The sequence below is a fragment of the Podarcis gaigeae genome (assembly GCF_964106915.1).
Source record: "Podarcis gaigeae genome assembly, chromosome: 18".
NCBI lineage: Eukaryota > Metazoa > Chordata > Lepidosauria > Squamata > Lacertidae > Podarcis > Podarcis gaigeae.
The window spans coordinates 538,285-554,139 of NC_139696.1; the positions used below are offsets into that span (position 1 = coordinate 538,285).

Below are 15,855 nucleotides of genomic sequence, written 5' to 3' on the forward strand. Positions count from 1 at the left end.
GGCAGAGGCAGCGCTTGAAATAAAAGCCAGAACGCGGGAAGAGCAGCCGCAGCCCAACCGACTCCGTTTCTAAAAATTTCCGTGACCTGAATTCATTTCTGCAACAGGCTTTCACACAACTTTTTGCCATTTTCACATCTCTCCACCAAAGCGTAATTCGCACTCCAGGTATGTCTTTCTGAAATAAAAGCCGTTTCCTCCTTTCGGCCCCTTCTCCCCCCCCCCAGCCCCTTCCGGAACGTGACGGAGTTTGACGGGCAGGACGTCTGCGGCGCCAACAGCTGGACGGTGATGGACGTTGAGCCGCCTCCCCGCAACAGCGACACCAAGCCGGGCCACCTTCTGCGCGGCCTCAAGCCCTGGACGCAGTACGCCATCTTCGTCAAGACCCTGATCACCCACTCGGACGAGCGCAAGTCCTACGGGGCCAAGAGCGAGATCATCTACGTCCAGACCAACGCCTCGGGTGAGAGGCTGTCCACGGTTGGAAGCGGGGGGCTGGGGTGAGAGGGGGGATTGCCCTGGGGTGACCTTTTGTCTCTCTTCTCCGCCCCCCGCAGTGCCCACCGTCCCCCTGGACCCCATCTCGGTGTCCAACTGCTCCTCGCAGATCTTCCTGAAGTGGAAGCCGCCCTCCGACCCCAACGGGAACATCACGCACTACAAGGTCTCCTGGGAAAAGCAGCCCGAGGACAGTGAGCTCTACGAGCTGGACTACTGCCTGAAGGGTGAGCTGCTGGCACTGCCCTGCCCGCCCGCCTGGGTCCCACCTAGTGCCACAGAGCTCGGGGAGCAGAGGTGGGGTGACAATGAGGGAGAAGATGGGGAAGAGGCGGTGTTGGAAACCGGAGAGGGAACAGGGTTTGGTGAGCGGGGAGATCCTGTGGCAGAGAGCAGTCCAGGCATAGATGCAGAAGCTGAGGCTGGAGAGGAGGGAAGCCAAGAGGCAGAGATGAAGTCACAGGGGTCTCCCTCTCCTGCTGCAACCGGCTCCCCTCTTCGCTGGTCTCCCAGGGCCAGAAGAAAAATAAAAAAGGGTGGCACAGCGAGAGACAAGACGATGGCGCCTTAGACTGCTGGGGAAGGCACACACCTTCTGACCCCGCAACTGCCTCCTTGGGGCAAGACCCGCTGCTGGGCTTCCTTGAATGAAGGCTGGGTGCTCCTGACCCCCAGGGTGGCAGGGTGGGCCTTGGGTGGGGGAATTTCCCCCAGGTAAAACTCCTGCCCCATCTTCTCTTTTCTGTTTTCTCGACTGTTGTCGCTGCTGCTTATCACGAGTTAGAAAAGGAATCTATCTATCTAAAGAAAAGGGTTCTCCATCTCTGTGACAGAGGGAGTGGGGGGCACTGTCCAGAGTCTGCCTGGGGCTCTGGGGCGCTGTCTCCATGGCTTGGCCTCACAACCTCCCCTCCCCTCCCCTCCCCTCCCCGCAGGCTTGAAGCTCCCTTCTCGGACGTGGTCCCCCCCGCTGGAGTCGGAAGACTCCCCCCACAAGCCGAACGACAGCAACAGCGAGGAGCCCAGCCTGGAGTGCTGCCCCTGCCCCAAGACCGAGTCGCAGATCATGAAGGAGACGGAGGAGTCTGCCTTCCGGAAGGTCTTCGAGAACTACCTCCACGACATCGTCTTTGTCCCCAAGTAAGAGGTCGAGCGCGGATCCTCACCCCCCCCCCCACACTTTCTGGCTCAGGTGTGGGAGCAGGAAGCGCAAGTGGAAGAAGAAGCTGCCGCTGCTGTCGGCCAGTGCAGGCAATGCTGGGTCAAATGGCTCTGTAGGCCTGTGTCAGGTCAGACCCAAGAGGATGATAACCGCGCTTGACCTGCTGCGGCTCAGTGGTTAGAGCCCCTGTGTTGCACGCAGATGGGCGCGGGTTCAATCCCCAGTGGCGTCTCCCTGAGAGCCCTGAGCCTGAAACCCATCAGAGCCACTGCTGCTAGTCTGTGCAGGCAGTATTGAACCCAAAGGAAGGTGTTTGTTTGTGCCCTTGGATCTTTGGGCAGGGGAAGGTGTGGGGTGCGTGATGGAGCCTGTGAACCCTGCCCCGCTGCAGAAGGGGGCACAGTCCAGCCGGGCGCTTGTGCGGCTCACAACCCCAGGATTAATGAGTAATCCCGCCGGAAAGGGAGCCAGGCCCCGCAGCCTCTCTTTGCTCCCAGAGCCCCTTCCTGGGAATGTTTTGAAACCCAGAGGCTGAGCCGAGGCTGCCGGCGGATCCATTTCTGCCCGCGCGTTTGCAAGGCGAGGCCACGCACCCTTAAAGAACCAAAGGGGTCATACATCCCTCGACCAAACGCGAGGAGCCGATTGTGAATTGGAAATGAAGATGTGATATCGAGCGGCGTATTTGCAGCAGATAATTAAGCAAGTTAGAGGAATGTGCATATGCAGAAGAATATTTTAAAAATAAATTTAAGGAACCACAGAGAGAGGGGGAAGGAAGTCAAATTTTGAAATGTTAAATTGATTGTAAAACGAATGAAAACATGTACATTTGAAATGTATAAATAAAAAGCTAAAAAAGAATGTAATATTGAGCATGAATGGTGGAGGGGTGAGACGCATCCAGGAAGGAGAGCGGGAAGTCAACTTTGGGGGGAAATTGTATTAAATTTGATGTTTTAAAAAAGGAAAACCAGTCAAGACTAATGGGCAAAGTCTGAGCTCAGGGAGCTGAGAACTCTTTTTTAAAAGTGGGGGGACCCCCAGAATGGCCAAAGAAAAGCCCCTCTCTCCCCCAGTGCCCACTCTTGCCCCAAAGGGAATCCCGAAGGGACGAGACACTGTCATGGCGGCTCCAGTTTGTTTCTGAGCTGCCCGGCCAGCCGCTTTTGGAACGGGGGCTTCGACCGACGCCTCTCTCTTTTCCCTTCTCTGCAGGCCGTCGGTGATGCGGCGCCGGAGGGACCTGGGCGCCCCGGCCAACAGCACCACCCCGTCCCCGACGCTGCCGGCCTTTGGGAACGGCTCCACGGCAGCCCCCGCCAGCCCTCCGGAGCCCAAGCCCTTCTCCAAGGTGGTCTTCAAGGAGTCCATCGTCATCTCCAACCTGCAGCACTTCACGGGCTACCGCATCAAGATCCAGGCCTGCAACCACGAGGTGCCCCAGGAGTGCAGCAGCGAGGCCTACGTCAGCGCCAGGACCATGCCGGAAGGTGAGCCTGGCCAGGCCGGGTTTACGGGGCGCACGGCACGTGCATCGTGCCCTCGTCTTCCTCACTTTCCGTCTTGAGGGGCTCACGGTGGTGGCGCACGCAGGTCGCCCCCCATTTTATCCTGGGAGGTAGGCTGAGAGGCAGTGACCGGCATCTGAGGTCACCCAGCGACCTGAGTGGGGATTCAAACCCTGGTCTCTCCCAAGTCTGACACTCTGACAACTACACTGCGCTGGCTCTCCGTATGGAGAAGCTGTTGAACGTTTCTTGTTTTATTGTGTGTTTATATACATGCTGGAAACCCAGCCGGATGGGCAGGGTGCAAATAATAAAATTATTATTACCATTATTTCTCCCTCTGAGAAGCTGGCGCACGAGATTTTCTCTGCCCCCCCCCCCCATTTCTGTCCTCAAAGAGGCTTGGCTGTTTGAGCTTTGTGACGGAGCGGGGCTTTGAACCCGGGTCTCCTAACTGCTGGCTCTCGCGTCGGTTGTCCAGATTCGCGCTGAGCAAGCCTTTTCTCTTGGTTGTGTTCCCAGCGAAAGCCGACGACATTGTGGGGCCCGTGACCCACGAGCTGGACAAGAACGTGGTCCACCTGCGCTGGCAGGAACCGAGGGAGCCCAACGGGCTGATCATCCTTTACGAGGTGAACTACGGGCGCCTCGGAGATTCAGAGGTGAGGACCCCTTTCTTCCCCTCTCTCGCTTTTCTGGCTTTCCGCCCCAGATATGCCGCATGCGATATGCCGTTCTTAACCTTCCCTCACGGTTGCTCTGCAGCGTGATCCGGAAAGTGCCATTTCCCCCGATAGGTTACGGAAACCCTTCCTGGTGCTCCCTCAGCGCTGTGATCCACCCAGGGCTGTGCAAGCTGCTGCTCTGAAGGATGTGGGGTGGGGGGCGCCGGGAGACCCCCACTGAGCATGTCGTCTCCCCACAGGAGCAGCGCTACTGCCTCTCTCGCCTGAAGTTCGCTGCTCAGCAGGGCTGCAAGCTGACGGGGCTGCAGACGGGCAACTACAGCGTCCGAGTGCGAGCCACGTCCCTGGCGGGGAACGGCTCCTGGACGGAGCCCATCTACTTCTACGTCTATGACTATTGTAAGATCCTGGGGGGGTGGGGGTGGACAGGGGGGCACAGAGGAGCTGGGCTCCCACAACCACCCGCCCAGGGGGCACAGTCCTCTTTGCAGGCAGGTGGGCAGTCATGAGACTGTAGATTAGGGCTTTCCAGACTTGGCTGCTTTGGGACTACGATTCCCATCATCCTTGGCCAGTCATACTTTGTGTGTGCCTGTGTTTGTGGCATTTGCATACATACCGATTTTAGCTATTTACATCGACCAAGCATTTATAAATCCATCAAATATATCAACGCGGTTTGCAGCGACAGAGCCACATAGAAAAGCCGCAATCGGGTACCAACCGGCTGTGGTAGAAAGATGAACCCTAAATTGCCCATGGAGGGAGAGTTTTCAGTGGGCTTTTGGGAGTTTGAACAGCAGGCGCTTGCTGCGGGATCTCTAGTGGCAGAGGGTTCCTCAGGACACCATGAAAGCAGGACTTGCTTGTTGCTGTCAGAGGAGCCTCTTGTATATGTGAGAGAGGTTGTGTTCCCTTTTGTGGGTGGTGAGAGAGAGGGGCAGGGCACAAGACGCTTTGGGGGGTGATGGGGGAGGTGAGTCCTTTTTGACCCAACCTGACCTGGTCCCCCCTCTCTCCCCCCCCACTGCAGTTCCCCCCAACAATAACCTGGTGAGCATCATCGTCCCCATCATCTTCGCCGTTTTCTTCCTGGGGGTCATCGGAGGTGCCTACATCTTCATCAAGAAAAGGTGGGGCTGCCTCTCGTTTGCAGATTCCCTCCCTATAGACTCCGGACTTCTTGCGGCGGGGAAGGGGGGGGAAGCTGGCAGGTGCTTGCAGCCATAACCAAGGACACCACCTTCCCTTCCCGATCCGCGAAAAGCTTTCCCCACTGCGGCTGGTGGGGCAGCGCCTTCTTCCCCCTCACGGACCGGGCAGCAACATTTCCCCCCCCCAAAAAAATGGGTTTTAGCTGTTCTTGCTTTATCTGTTAGACGCCTTGAGTCCCTGGTAGGGGAAAAGGCGAGGTATCAGTTAACTTCTTCTTCGTCGTCTTCTTATAATAATAAGCATTCCATAGTCTGGGTGTGTGGGGTCACATGCCCTCACCTGGTTTTTCTTTTTCTTTTCAAGGCTTTATTATGAAGCTAAGAATCCTGTAGGAAATACGAGACTGTTGGCCCTGGGTTTTCTTCTTTCTTTCTTTCTTTCTTTCTTTCTTTCTTTCTTTCTTTCTTTTTCTTCCTTTCCTATCCCCTGGTTTTGCTTGAGCATGTCCCTTTAAGTGCCACTAAACCCACATATGCACTGTCCTGAGGACTAGAAACCACCTTGTGCCTTTAGGCATTTTCTTCCGAAGGCGATCGCTCGAGTCCTTTCGGATTATGCAGGCCCCTCTGTGCCCATGCATGCCCCTCCCACACGCACAGCCATTGCCGCTCCGGTTTTTGGGATCTCAACGGGTGACGGACGCCTCTCCTGTGCTTGCTTCCCCCCCAGGCAAAAGGAAGGACCGACGGGGCCGCTTTACGCCTCCTCCAACCCAGAGTATCTCAGCGCCAACGATGGTGAGTGGCAGGTCGAGGCGGGGGGGGGGGCTTTTGCTCTTACTCTTCCTTGGCTCAGGGAGGGCACAATCCACTGGGAAGAAACAGGTACTCCTCCTTCCCTTCGGAAGCTTCGAGGTGCCTCCGCTGCCCTTCTGGCCATAGGCGTTAAAGGAGGCAGATGCAGCCATTCCGGACTCGCACCAGAACCGAGCTGGAGAGAATCCTCTGGGACGCCAAGCTGAGCTGCGTGCTATTCCCCCCTGGGCTGGCCTCTGCCCTCCTAGAGAACCTAAGCTTGGAAGGGACCTGAGGGTCATCTAGCCCAACCCGCTTCCCTCTTTCCCCGCCTTGCAGTGTACATCCCTGACGAGTGGGAGGTCCCCCGCGAGAAGATCTCCCTCCTGCAGGAGTTGGGCCAGGGCTCCTTTGGGATGGTCTACGAGGGCATCGCCAAGGACATCGTGAAGGGCGAGGCGGAAATGCGGGTGGCCGTCAAGACGGTGAACGAGTCGGCCAGCCTGCGGGAGCGCATCGAGTTCCTCAACGAGGCCTCCGTCATGAAAGGCTTCAGCTGCCACCACGTGGTGAGGGGTCCCGAGGGTCATCCAGACCAACCCCCTGCGATACGGGGGTGGTGGGAGGGGAGCCCTGAGAAGACAGCTCCTCAGGGGGGTCGCGGCTCAACCAACCCAGTGGAGAACCACGGTGGGAGGAGGTTGCCGGGCAGACCGATTCCTCTGCTCTTCAGGGCCTCTGGCCACCGAGGGTACAGGCGGTCGGGCCCTTCCTTCGCTTGCTGCGGGGTTCTCCATTGGCTGACGGGCCCTTCCCTCTTGCCCTCTTTCTCCCCAGGTCCGCCTCTTAGGAGTGGTGTCGAAAGGGCAGCCCACCCTGGTGGTCATGGAGCTGATGGCTCACGGAGACCTGAAGAGCTACCTGCGGTCCTTGCGCCCGGATGCAGAGGTAACAGCCAGGTGTTGGTTTTTTGGGGGGTGGCAAGGCAGAGAAGCTGGGCCCCCCTCTTGCTCACGCCGCCTCCTCTTGGCTCCCCCAGAACAACCCCGGCCGCCCCCCGCCCACCCTCCAGGAGATGATCCAGATGGCTGCCGAGATCGCCGACGGCATGGCCTACCTGAACGCCAAGAAGTTCGTCCACCGGGACTTGGCTGCCAGAAACTGCATGGTGGCTGAGGACTTCACCGTCAAGATCGGAGGTGGGGCGGCTTTCCTCCTGGGGGGCGGGGGGAGGACCCCAAAAGGGATTTATTCTGAGCCCCTCTCAGAGCGCGCCCGAGCCCCGCGGTTGAGACGGCCAAAGGAAGAGCCAGAAAGACTCGTGCCCTCGTTGAGTGACATTTCTAGCAGTAAAACTCACCGAACTCTCCATATCCTACAAGAAATACATTGAGGTTGGGGGATCGGGGAGTTATTCCATAATTGGGGTGCCCCCACTGCAAAGGCCTTTAATATATGTGTGTGTGTGTGTGTACACACACACTTTTCTGTTTTCTGTTTTGTTTTGTTTTGTTTACATACCGCCCTATACCCAGTGGTCTCAGGGCAAATCAAGATCTAAAACCACAAATTACCTAATGAAAATAAAAACAACAACCCAATAGCAACACCCCCACAAATAAACACACAATTTCACAATTTAGAATATTAATTTAGACAACCTTAAAATATTAAGGTGGTTCTTCTCTTTCCATGGTTCATTTAGCGTAGCATAAATCCCTGCATATTTTACATAAACTAAACCATTCAGTATTGCATCGTTTCCGAAGGCCTTTTCCCAGATTACCGAATAACTGAGGTGTCCGGACAGCAGGCGAGCGTTGAGAAGGCCCCGTGTATTCAGGGGTGGTGGGGGCCCCTGGGTTGGGCTCCAAATGTGGCCCCCCAGGACGGGTCCCCCCCAGCCATGCCCCTGCAGACACGTCCTTGAGGGAAGCTCTGAGCCCTCCCCCCTTTTCCTCTCTCTCCCCGCAACCCCCAGACTTTGGCATGACCAGGGACATCTACGAGACGGATTACTACCGCAAAGGAGGGAAGGGGCTCCTCCCCGTGCGCTGGATGGCCCCCGAGTCGCTGAAGGACGGCGTCTTCACCGCCTGCTCTGACGTCTGGTGAGTGGGGGGCACCCCAACCCCCCTCCCTGGCCGCATGCAGGAGGACGCTGGCTCTCCTTGCAGGCCTAACAGGCCGTAGGAAGCCGCTCTTGTCCCAAGTCAGGCCATCTGGCTCAATATTGCCAACTCCGGCTGTCAGCAGCAGCTCTGCAGGGTTTCAGGCAGGGGGTCTTTGTCCCGGCCCATCCTGAGAAGGGAAACTCTGATCCAAAACCTCCGCTGCCTTGCGGGATATTTTGGGAGAAGAAAAGGCTCGGGAGTAAACCCCACCGAAATCCTGAGCGGAATCCCTAAGGCAGTTGGGTGGCTCCTTCTGGCAACTCCTGCAGCCAAGCAGGTGCCAGACATCTCACTCTGCTTCCCTTTGGCTCCCATCAGCCAGGCCGAGAGGGGGGTCTTACCGTCTGGGCAGCCCAGGGCCTCCAGACACACGGCCCAGATTGCACCCCAGGGAAGTCACCTTGGTGCTGCTAACACAGCAGTTTGGGGGCTGAACCCAGGACCTTCTGCATGCGAAGCAGGTGCCATGCCGCCGCTGCCCAGCTCGTTCCAATCTCCGAGGCTCTGAACGGAAGTGTGGGGAGCCGCCCTCGCCCGAGTCACAACAGTGTGGTCTGCACTGACTGGCAGCAGCTCTGGGGGTCTTTCTGCACCCTTTGTGCGGAGCCTTGGCAGGGGGGGCACCCTGGAACGGCTGCATGGGGGTTTAGCCTCTGCCTGGGGAGTCCCCTCTGCTTCCTGGCCCTCACCCTCCTGTCTCCCCCCAGGTCCTTTGGCGTCGTCCTCTGGGAGATCAGCAGCCTGGCCGAGCAGCCTTACCAAGGCCTCTCCAACGAGCAGGTCCTCAAGTTCGTCATGGACGGCGGGTGCCTGGAGCAGCCGGAGAACTGCACCGAGAGGCTGTGAGTCGGGGAGGGGAGGCAGGGGCCGCCCTCTGGGTGGGTGGGTGGGGCACCAGGCAACTCCTTTGCCCTCCAGGTGGGGACAGTCCAGGGTTCGCTTCATTAGGGGGAACAGGCTCCCTCTGCCCTGCCAGCCAGTTTCTCAGGCTTGTCCCTTACGGCGGGGTCAGGGGAGAAGAAGCGGGTTCTGGCGCCACCTGCTGGCAGGCTCCTTGCCTCCTGCCCATCGTCTCAGGAAGTGGTGGTGAATTCATGCCATGCCACCAGGCAGCACTGTGCTCTAAACCAGTGAGCCTCTTGGGCTTGCTGATGGGAAGGTCGGTGGTTCGAATCTTCACAACGGAGTGAGCTCCCATTGTTCTGTCCCTGCTCCTGCCAACCTAGCAGTTCAAAAGCACGCCAGCGCAAGTAGATAAATAGGTACCGCTGTGGCGGGAAGGTAAACGGCGTTTCCATGAGCTGTGGTTTCCATCATGGTGTCCCGTTGGTCCAGAAGTGGTTTGGTCATCCTGTCCACATGACCCGGAAAAGCTATCTGTGGACAAAGCCCGGCTCCCTCAGCCTGAAAGCGAGATGAGCGCCGCAACGTCAGAGTCACCTTGGACTGGACTGAACCATCCAGGGGTCCTTGACCTCACCTCCCTCTCGTGCCCCCTTGGCGCAAAAAAGGACACAGGTCCTTTTTTTTAGTGGGGGGGGGGGTGTCTCAGCCTTCTTTGCCCCAGGGTTGCTAGTGGCAGCCCCAGAAACAGAAGGCTTGGGGGAGGCGTCGGAACGGTTTTTGGGGAGCTGCCCGACTGACCCCCTGGCTCCTTTGTCCCCCCTCTGCAGCCACGACCTCATGCAGCTGTGCTGGCAGTACAACCCCAAGATGCGCCCGACCTTCACGGAGGTGATTGAGATGCTGAAGGACGAGCTGCACCCCTCCTTCCGGGACGTCTCCTTCTTCTACAGCGAGGAGAACAAGCCCCCCGAGACGGAGGACTTTGAGATGGACTTTGAGAACATGGAGAGCATCCCCCTGGACCCGGCCTCCTCCTACTCCCAGCGGGACGACGTCCTGGGCAGGGACAACGGCCTCTCGGTGGCGCTCAAGGGCAGCTACGAGGAGCACATCCCCTACACACACATGAACGGCAGCAAGAAGAACGGGCGCATCCTCTCCATGCCCCGCTCCAGCCCCTCCTAATGGCAGGGGTGGGGGCGCACCCGGCTTTTATCTCCTTTGGTTCCCGCCCCCCCTGCCCCGGCAGTTCCTCTCCCACACAAATCTCAGGACTGGCAGTATTTTTGCAGACACACCGCGGACTCGCTTTCTACCGAAAAGACGGACTTTTTAATCGTCGTGGAAGATTATTCTTATTACTACTACTACTAGGACAGTGACTTTTCTCCCCCCAGGAGGGCAAATCATGTCGTATTTCTGGGTCGGGGTGGTTTTTTGGGGGGGGGTTAGGGGCGCGCAAACGTCGACTCGCCGCCAGCAGCCTTCATCTGTGAAAGACGCAAGCGGCCGTTTTGCTGCATTTCCACACGGCCCGGATCCCCTTGCACAACGCTGTGGCTTTGAGACGGGAAGGGGCTTCTCGCGAGTAGGAGGGAGAGGGGAGAGCCCTCTGCCTGCCTCCAGTCCCACGGTGGTGGTGGTGGTGGTGGTGGTGGGCTCTTTAATGCGCCCACAGCCCAGAACCACCTTCCCAAGCAGAACCCAGAAACATGTTCCCTCTCTTCTTGCCTGTCCCCCTCTTTCGGAGGGGATTCCTTTGCCATTTTTTTCTCTCCTTTTTTTTTATTTAAAAGAATTAGGATCTGAAGGATCTCTTAAGGCGTGTCCCACCCAGACCTGTCTTTCTGCCCCGATTTGACCAACTGATGCTGCTTTTCTCAATGGGTTAATCGGTGTGCGTGTGTGTGCGCAGAGCTACATGGGGGGAGCGAGCGAGTCTTTTTGTACAGAACCGTTCTCTCCAGCCACGGAGGGGCATGAGAGCCAGCCCCTGCCCCGGACTGAATGGATTCTCAAGAGATTATTTTTATACTGAATAACTTTTGGGGGTGAGGGGTTCCCCACCCTGTCGTCGTTTCCCCCCTCCTCCAGCAAAGCGAGGTAGCCAAAGCAGTAGCCAACCCCCCCTTTAGGATCCCCCCCCGAGTGCTTTTTGGTGGCTTAAAAATAGCACAGAGTGAGCCACCTCCCTTTGGGCCCTGTCCGGTTAGCGTCCCGTGCGTGTGCGTGTGTGTACATAAATATATATATATGTTTGTTGTGACATATTTAAGTCCAAGGTAGCCAACCTCCTTATAAATTATTGTTGCCTTTGTTGATTCCCCACCCCCACCCCAAAACCTTTGCGGGGGGGGGGGAGCCTTGCTTGGTGGCGGATGTGACAGGGAGACTCGCTAAGTGTTTGCGTTTCTGTTTTGGCACAGTTGGCAGGCGACGCTAGGGAATTTGGTGGGAAGTTCCCGCAGGATCCATCGCGGCCTCCTAGGGTCCCGCAGCCCCTTGGCCAAGCCGCTGGTCTGCAGGCAGGACGTCCGGTTAGATTGGGGGGGGTGTGGAGACACCCCCCTCTGGAGGGGCCGCCTGCCAGCGGGTGGAGGGCCATAGTGAGGCCTGGCATCTTGCCGGAAGGAAGGCAGCCCCGCCGTTAGAGCTCCTGCTTGGCATACAGAAGGTCCCTGGAGCGCGCCCTGCTGGCAGCGTCTCCAGGCTGGACTGGCGAAAGGGCTCCCCACCTGGAGAGCATGCTGCCGGTCCGTGCAGACAACACTAGCCTAGGTAGGCAAACGGTCTTACTCTGGCCTTGTGCCCCCTGTGCCTTTGCCTCAGCCCCCCTTTTTTGGGGGGGGAATAAGCCCAAACGCTGTGATTATTTGCCAGGGAGGCAGAGATGGAGGAGGAGGAGGCTGGGGAAATTTTTCTGCCCTGCTAAACCTGGTCAGTGGTGCAATCTGCCTGTGTGTCTCCCACCTGTGAGGTGGGGGCAAGAACTTCACCCTCTTCAACCCTTGGGGTTTTCTTTTTTTTAGGGTTTCTCCCCCCCCCCCCCGGCTAACCTCCCCAGTGTTGCACTTTAGAGCTTTTCTGCTCCAGTCAGTGGGCCCCACAGAATTTGTGGGGTCCGCCCTCTGCTCCTCCTCCCCCCCAGTTCAGATTTCCTCTTCAGTCCTAGGCGATTGTTCGCCTGCTGAAATTTGCATCGCCAAAACCTCTCTCTTACCTCAGTGTCATTTGAAATAAGCTTTTTCTTTAAAAAAAGAGAAAAAAGGAAGAAAAAAAACCCGTATTTCCTTATAATGTGAATTGTTCTGAGAAAAAGAAACCGATGTGGATCTTGTCGAGTCGACGGAATAAACGGATCTGTAGGCCTTGTGGGTACTGGACAGACTAATTGCACATAGGTGGTTCTGTGCCCCCCCCCCAAAAAAATCCACTCTGCTTGCCTTCGTTGAAAATGCACCTTGATTTATCTTCTTTTTTATGCTGAGCACAAGGAGGATGGAGGTTTGAATTTGATGGGGGGGGTGTGCTGGGGAGAGAAGGAGCTTGTTTGGGGTTGTGTGCCTCTCCCAGGAAAGCAGGGCCGTTGTTAGGAGCTGCCTCAAGGGCCCCCCTCTCAGAGTGGTGGGGTTTTTCGTGGGCGCCATGGTCACAATTAATAGCACATTCGTGGTGGGCTTCTCCTGGGCCTTCCATGCAGCGTTCCTGCGACGCTTCCTCAATGTTGGCGCCTTATTGCCGCCTGGAGGGGCATCTCTTGGTGGGACAGAGCGGGAAGTTTGATGTTTGGGAACGAAGCAGCCCCAAAACCTTTGCAGGGTGGCATCAACCCACCCCTAAGGCCATCGTGTAATGATGCCTAGAAGGGGGGGGGTCCTTAGTCTCTCCTGCCAGTCTGCAATTTTGTTTTGCGCCCGTTTGAAAGATTAGCGAGCCTCGAGCGCCCCAGACCTTTCCAGTCCCTCCTGACGCCTCTGGCCCTGGTTTGCACAGAGAGAGAGAGAGAGAGAGAGAGAAGGCCTCACATCTGCCGGCCTGGGTAGAGATGTGTCACGTTGCTGTTCAAAAGTTTTTGGTGCTATCCATATTGTGGAGCCTCTTGCACTTAGGGGAGAAGGGCCCAGAGTGCCTGTCCGTTTGAGGGGAGCCGGGGGGGGGGGGGCTGGTGCCGGAAGGGAGAGCAGAAAGGCACATAGAAAAAACCCTTTTTGAAAAGATTCCTCTCCTGAGAACCTCAGCTCAGTGGTTGAGCACTTGCTTCGCGTGGGGAGAAGGGAGCTTGTCCTCCTGCAATCCCCAGCAACCTCTCCTTGGCAGTAGGGCTTTTAAAAAGCTCTCTTTGTGCCCTGGGCAAACTGGGTCATCTCCAACGGAGTCCAGTTCCTCGATGGCATCAGTGGGTCTGCTCTACGTTGGGCACAGAGCTGCGTAGACGAGTCTCGGGTAGGGAAGCAGCTCCCTAGACTGGCCGATTGTTGAGGGTGGAGGCTGACCCAGTGGGGTGCTAGGCGGTCAGGGTCCCCCTCTTGCACGGCCGCTGTACCTTAACTGATGCTGCCATCCCACTGCTGTCCCCTGAGGCAAGGGACTCGCACTGTCTAACGGAAGGGCCGGGCGCGGCCTTCGGACCTCTTTGTGCCGGGATTGCGGATGAGGCGCTGTGAGCTGGAAGTGAACCATGCCGGCTGCTCGGCTTGTGTGTCCTCCGCCTGCTCTCCCTCCCTTGCCTTCCCAGTTGCCCCTTCTGCCCGCAGCTACCATCCAGTAGCTGCCCTCCAGCACGGTTCCTCCTGCCAGGACGGAGGGGAGTTTCCGTTGTGCCTTGCCTCCCTTCGGAATAGTTGCAAGCAACTGGCAAGACTTAAGTCACCGTGGGGTTTCGTTTAGGTTGTTTTCCATTAAGGTCACTAACTCCGGTTTTTGAGTTCCGGCCTGCCTTGAGAACTCTTGACTCGACAGCCTTTCGTTCTGTCCGAACCCCGTGGAGGATCCTGCAGGGTGGAAGAAGCACCCCATCTCCGTTTTGCCAAGCGAGACCCACAGAGGGGACTCCAGCTCACTTCGGAGTCAGTCGGAGTTCCCTTGCTCGTGTTGCAGGGGGTTGGGCTGGATGACCCCCGGGGGTTCCTTACGATTCTGTGAGCTCTGCGTGTTCTCTAGGACTTTTGCTGGACGCAGCCATCTCTCTTGTGTGTGCTCCTTCGGCCCGGTTTATTTCTGTGGAAATCCGCCAAGCGCTTCTCAGCCCTGTCCCGGAAGCAGAAGGGGGATTTTCCCACCACCTTGCCTGTTGGTAAAATCACCCCGCCACCAACACACATTGCTTTTTGTTGCTTTTTGTTGCTGCTGCTGCTGCTGTTCAGGACTGGTCCAGCTGTCTTAAAATGTGTTTTGTTTTTTTATTATATATATATATATATATATAAAAGAATAACAATGCAAGCGTTTTCTAGGGACGTTTTGAATTGCCCCATTGCCGGAACGTCGGAAAGGTTAACGGATCTCTGCATGGAGAAAGCTGGGCTGGCTTCCCCCTTGCGAGGCGGGCAGGCAGGGGGGCCGCCTCCTGGGACCCTCCGAGGTCCAAGCAAAGGCCTCGCCGGGTTCCCCAAGCCCGCCGTGGAGTGCCTGAGAAGCCAGCCCCCCCCCAACCCCGCTGCCCCACTTTCCCCACACGTGCAGACGATGGTCCCCGAACACTGAGAAGGGGCGGCATTGGAGAGAGAGAGAAAGGAAAGAAAATACCTCTTGTTTTTAAAATAAAAGGATCAATATCAATATGTGCCATGGTTTTGAGAAGAATTCATAGAAAAAGAGTAGGCCCACTTGATTTTTATTTCTTTTGTCAGTGCTTTTCATATCGGAGCCCAGGCAGTGATGTGTACAGAGAGTATCTTTGAATATCGAACGGATTTTTCTTTGCTGTGTGTAAAATATTGAACAATTAACTGTTTATATTAAAAAAACAACAAAAACAAAATTCTGAATAAATTATCCAAGAATGCCTCCAACTCCCGAGGGTCCTGGTCTGCGCTGCTAAACGCTGCTTTGTTCTCCGGCCTTGCAAACCCCAGCCTGCTGCCTGCTCCTTCTTCGCTGTTTCTGGGCCCCTTTGCAGGCTCACAAAATCTCTTCCCAGCCTGAAGCTACCAGGGGGTGTTGCGTTAGACCAAGATAAAAGTGGATTACTGATGATGATAATGACAATACTGTAATAAAGAAATGCAGGCTTGTGTCCAGTGCTGCTGTCCTACTCAAGAGTCATTTAAGCCCTTAATTTTGGTGAGTAGGACTTCACTGGAGGCAACCCACTGCCAACTCGGTGGATTTAAATGGCAGGACAGGAGATTCTGACCACAGTAGGAAGAGCTTCCTGGCGGTTTGGCAGGTCGGAAGGTGGTGGGCTCTCCTTCCTTGGGGGGGTTTCAAGCAGAGGTTGGGCGGCCACCTGTCATGGGTGCTTTAGTTCCTGGGGGTTGGGCTAGATGACCCCAGGGTTCCCTTCCAACTCTACGTTTCTAGGATTCTGTGAAGCCCATGATTGCTCCTGCAAACTCTGAATAGCAAACCAGTTCATGTTCCCATAAACAGCTGGGTCACACCTTAATTTAAAAGCCTCCTCTTTAAAAGCCTGGCAAGGGGCAGCTGGCGATCGATTCGGGACTCCCAGCTCCTGTTGCCCGTGCTGACAAGTGTCTGGGGTGCAGGACCTGCCTTCTTTGTCCGGAGTCCGGCCCTCGCTCCGCCTAGACCAGTATTGTCGATGCAGGTCCGCTGCGGCACGAGGCGAGGACCTCGGGGTCTCTGCCAGCCCCGCCTGCATTTGGAAGCGGGGTTCTTTCTGCACACCAAGCAGGCGCTCTGCCAGGGACCCTTCTCCCCGAAGCAGCATTCTGGATTCCTGCACTGCAGCGGGGTGGACTAGATGGCCCTTGGGGTCCCTTCCAACTCTGTGGTCCTTCTAGAAGCTGCCTTATCAGCTTGTCGGTCCATCTCGCTAAGGACTGTCCGCACTGGTTCTCAGGA

At 56.7% G+C, this 15,855-nt stretch overlaps 1 protein-coding gene across 3 annotated transcripts in view; it reads left to right on the top strand.

Moving 5' to 3' along the window:
- INSR (insulin receptor) overlaps positions 1–14,833 on the top strand; it is a 55,096-nt gene extending 40,263 nt beyond the window's left edge. For 2 of the 3 annotated variants that reach the window (XM_083720195.1, XM_083720194.1), the window contains 14 exons: positions 228–466; positions 561–728; positions 1,437–1,641; positions 2,882–3,156; positions 3,697–3,836; positions 4,100–4,259; positions 4,894–4,993; positions 5,745–5,812; positions 6,149–6,378; positions 6,647–6,757; positions 6,849–7,008; positions 7,791–7,920; positions 8,691–8,825; positions 9,657–14,833. In XM_083720195.1, coding sequence (XP_083576321.1) covers positions 228–466; positions 561–728; positions 1,437–1,641; positions 2,882–3,156; positions 3,697–3,836; positions 4,100–4,259; positions 4,894–4,993; positions 5,745–5,812; positions 6,149–6,378; positions 6,647–6,757; positions 6,849–7,008; positions 7,791–7,920; positions 8,691–8,825; positions 9,657–10,014 — 2,479 coding nt within the window. In that variant the 3' untranslated portion in view covers positions 10,015–14,833. The remainder of the gene's footprint in view (positions 1–227; positions 467–560; positions 729–1,436; positions 1,642–2,881; positions 3,157–3,696; positions 3,837–4,099; positions 4,260–4,893; positions 4,994–5,744; positions 5,813–6,148; positions 6,379–6,646; positions 6,758–6,848; positions 7,009–7,790; positions 7,921–8,690; positions 8,826–9,656) is intronic. The other variant, XR_014559693.1, reaches the window with a different exon arrangement.
- Positions 14,834–15,855: the final 1,022 nt, after the last annotated feature.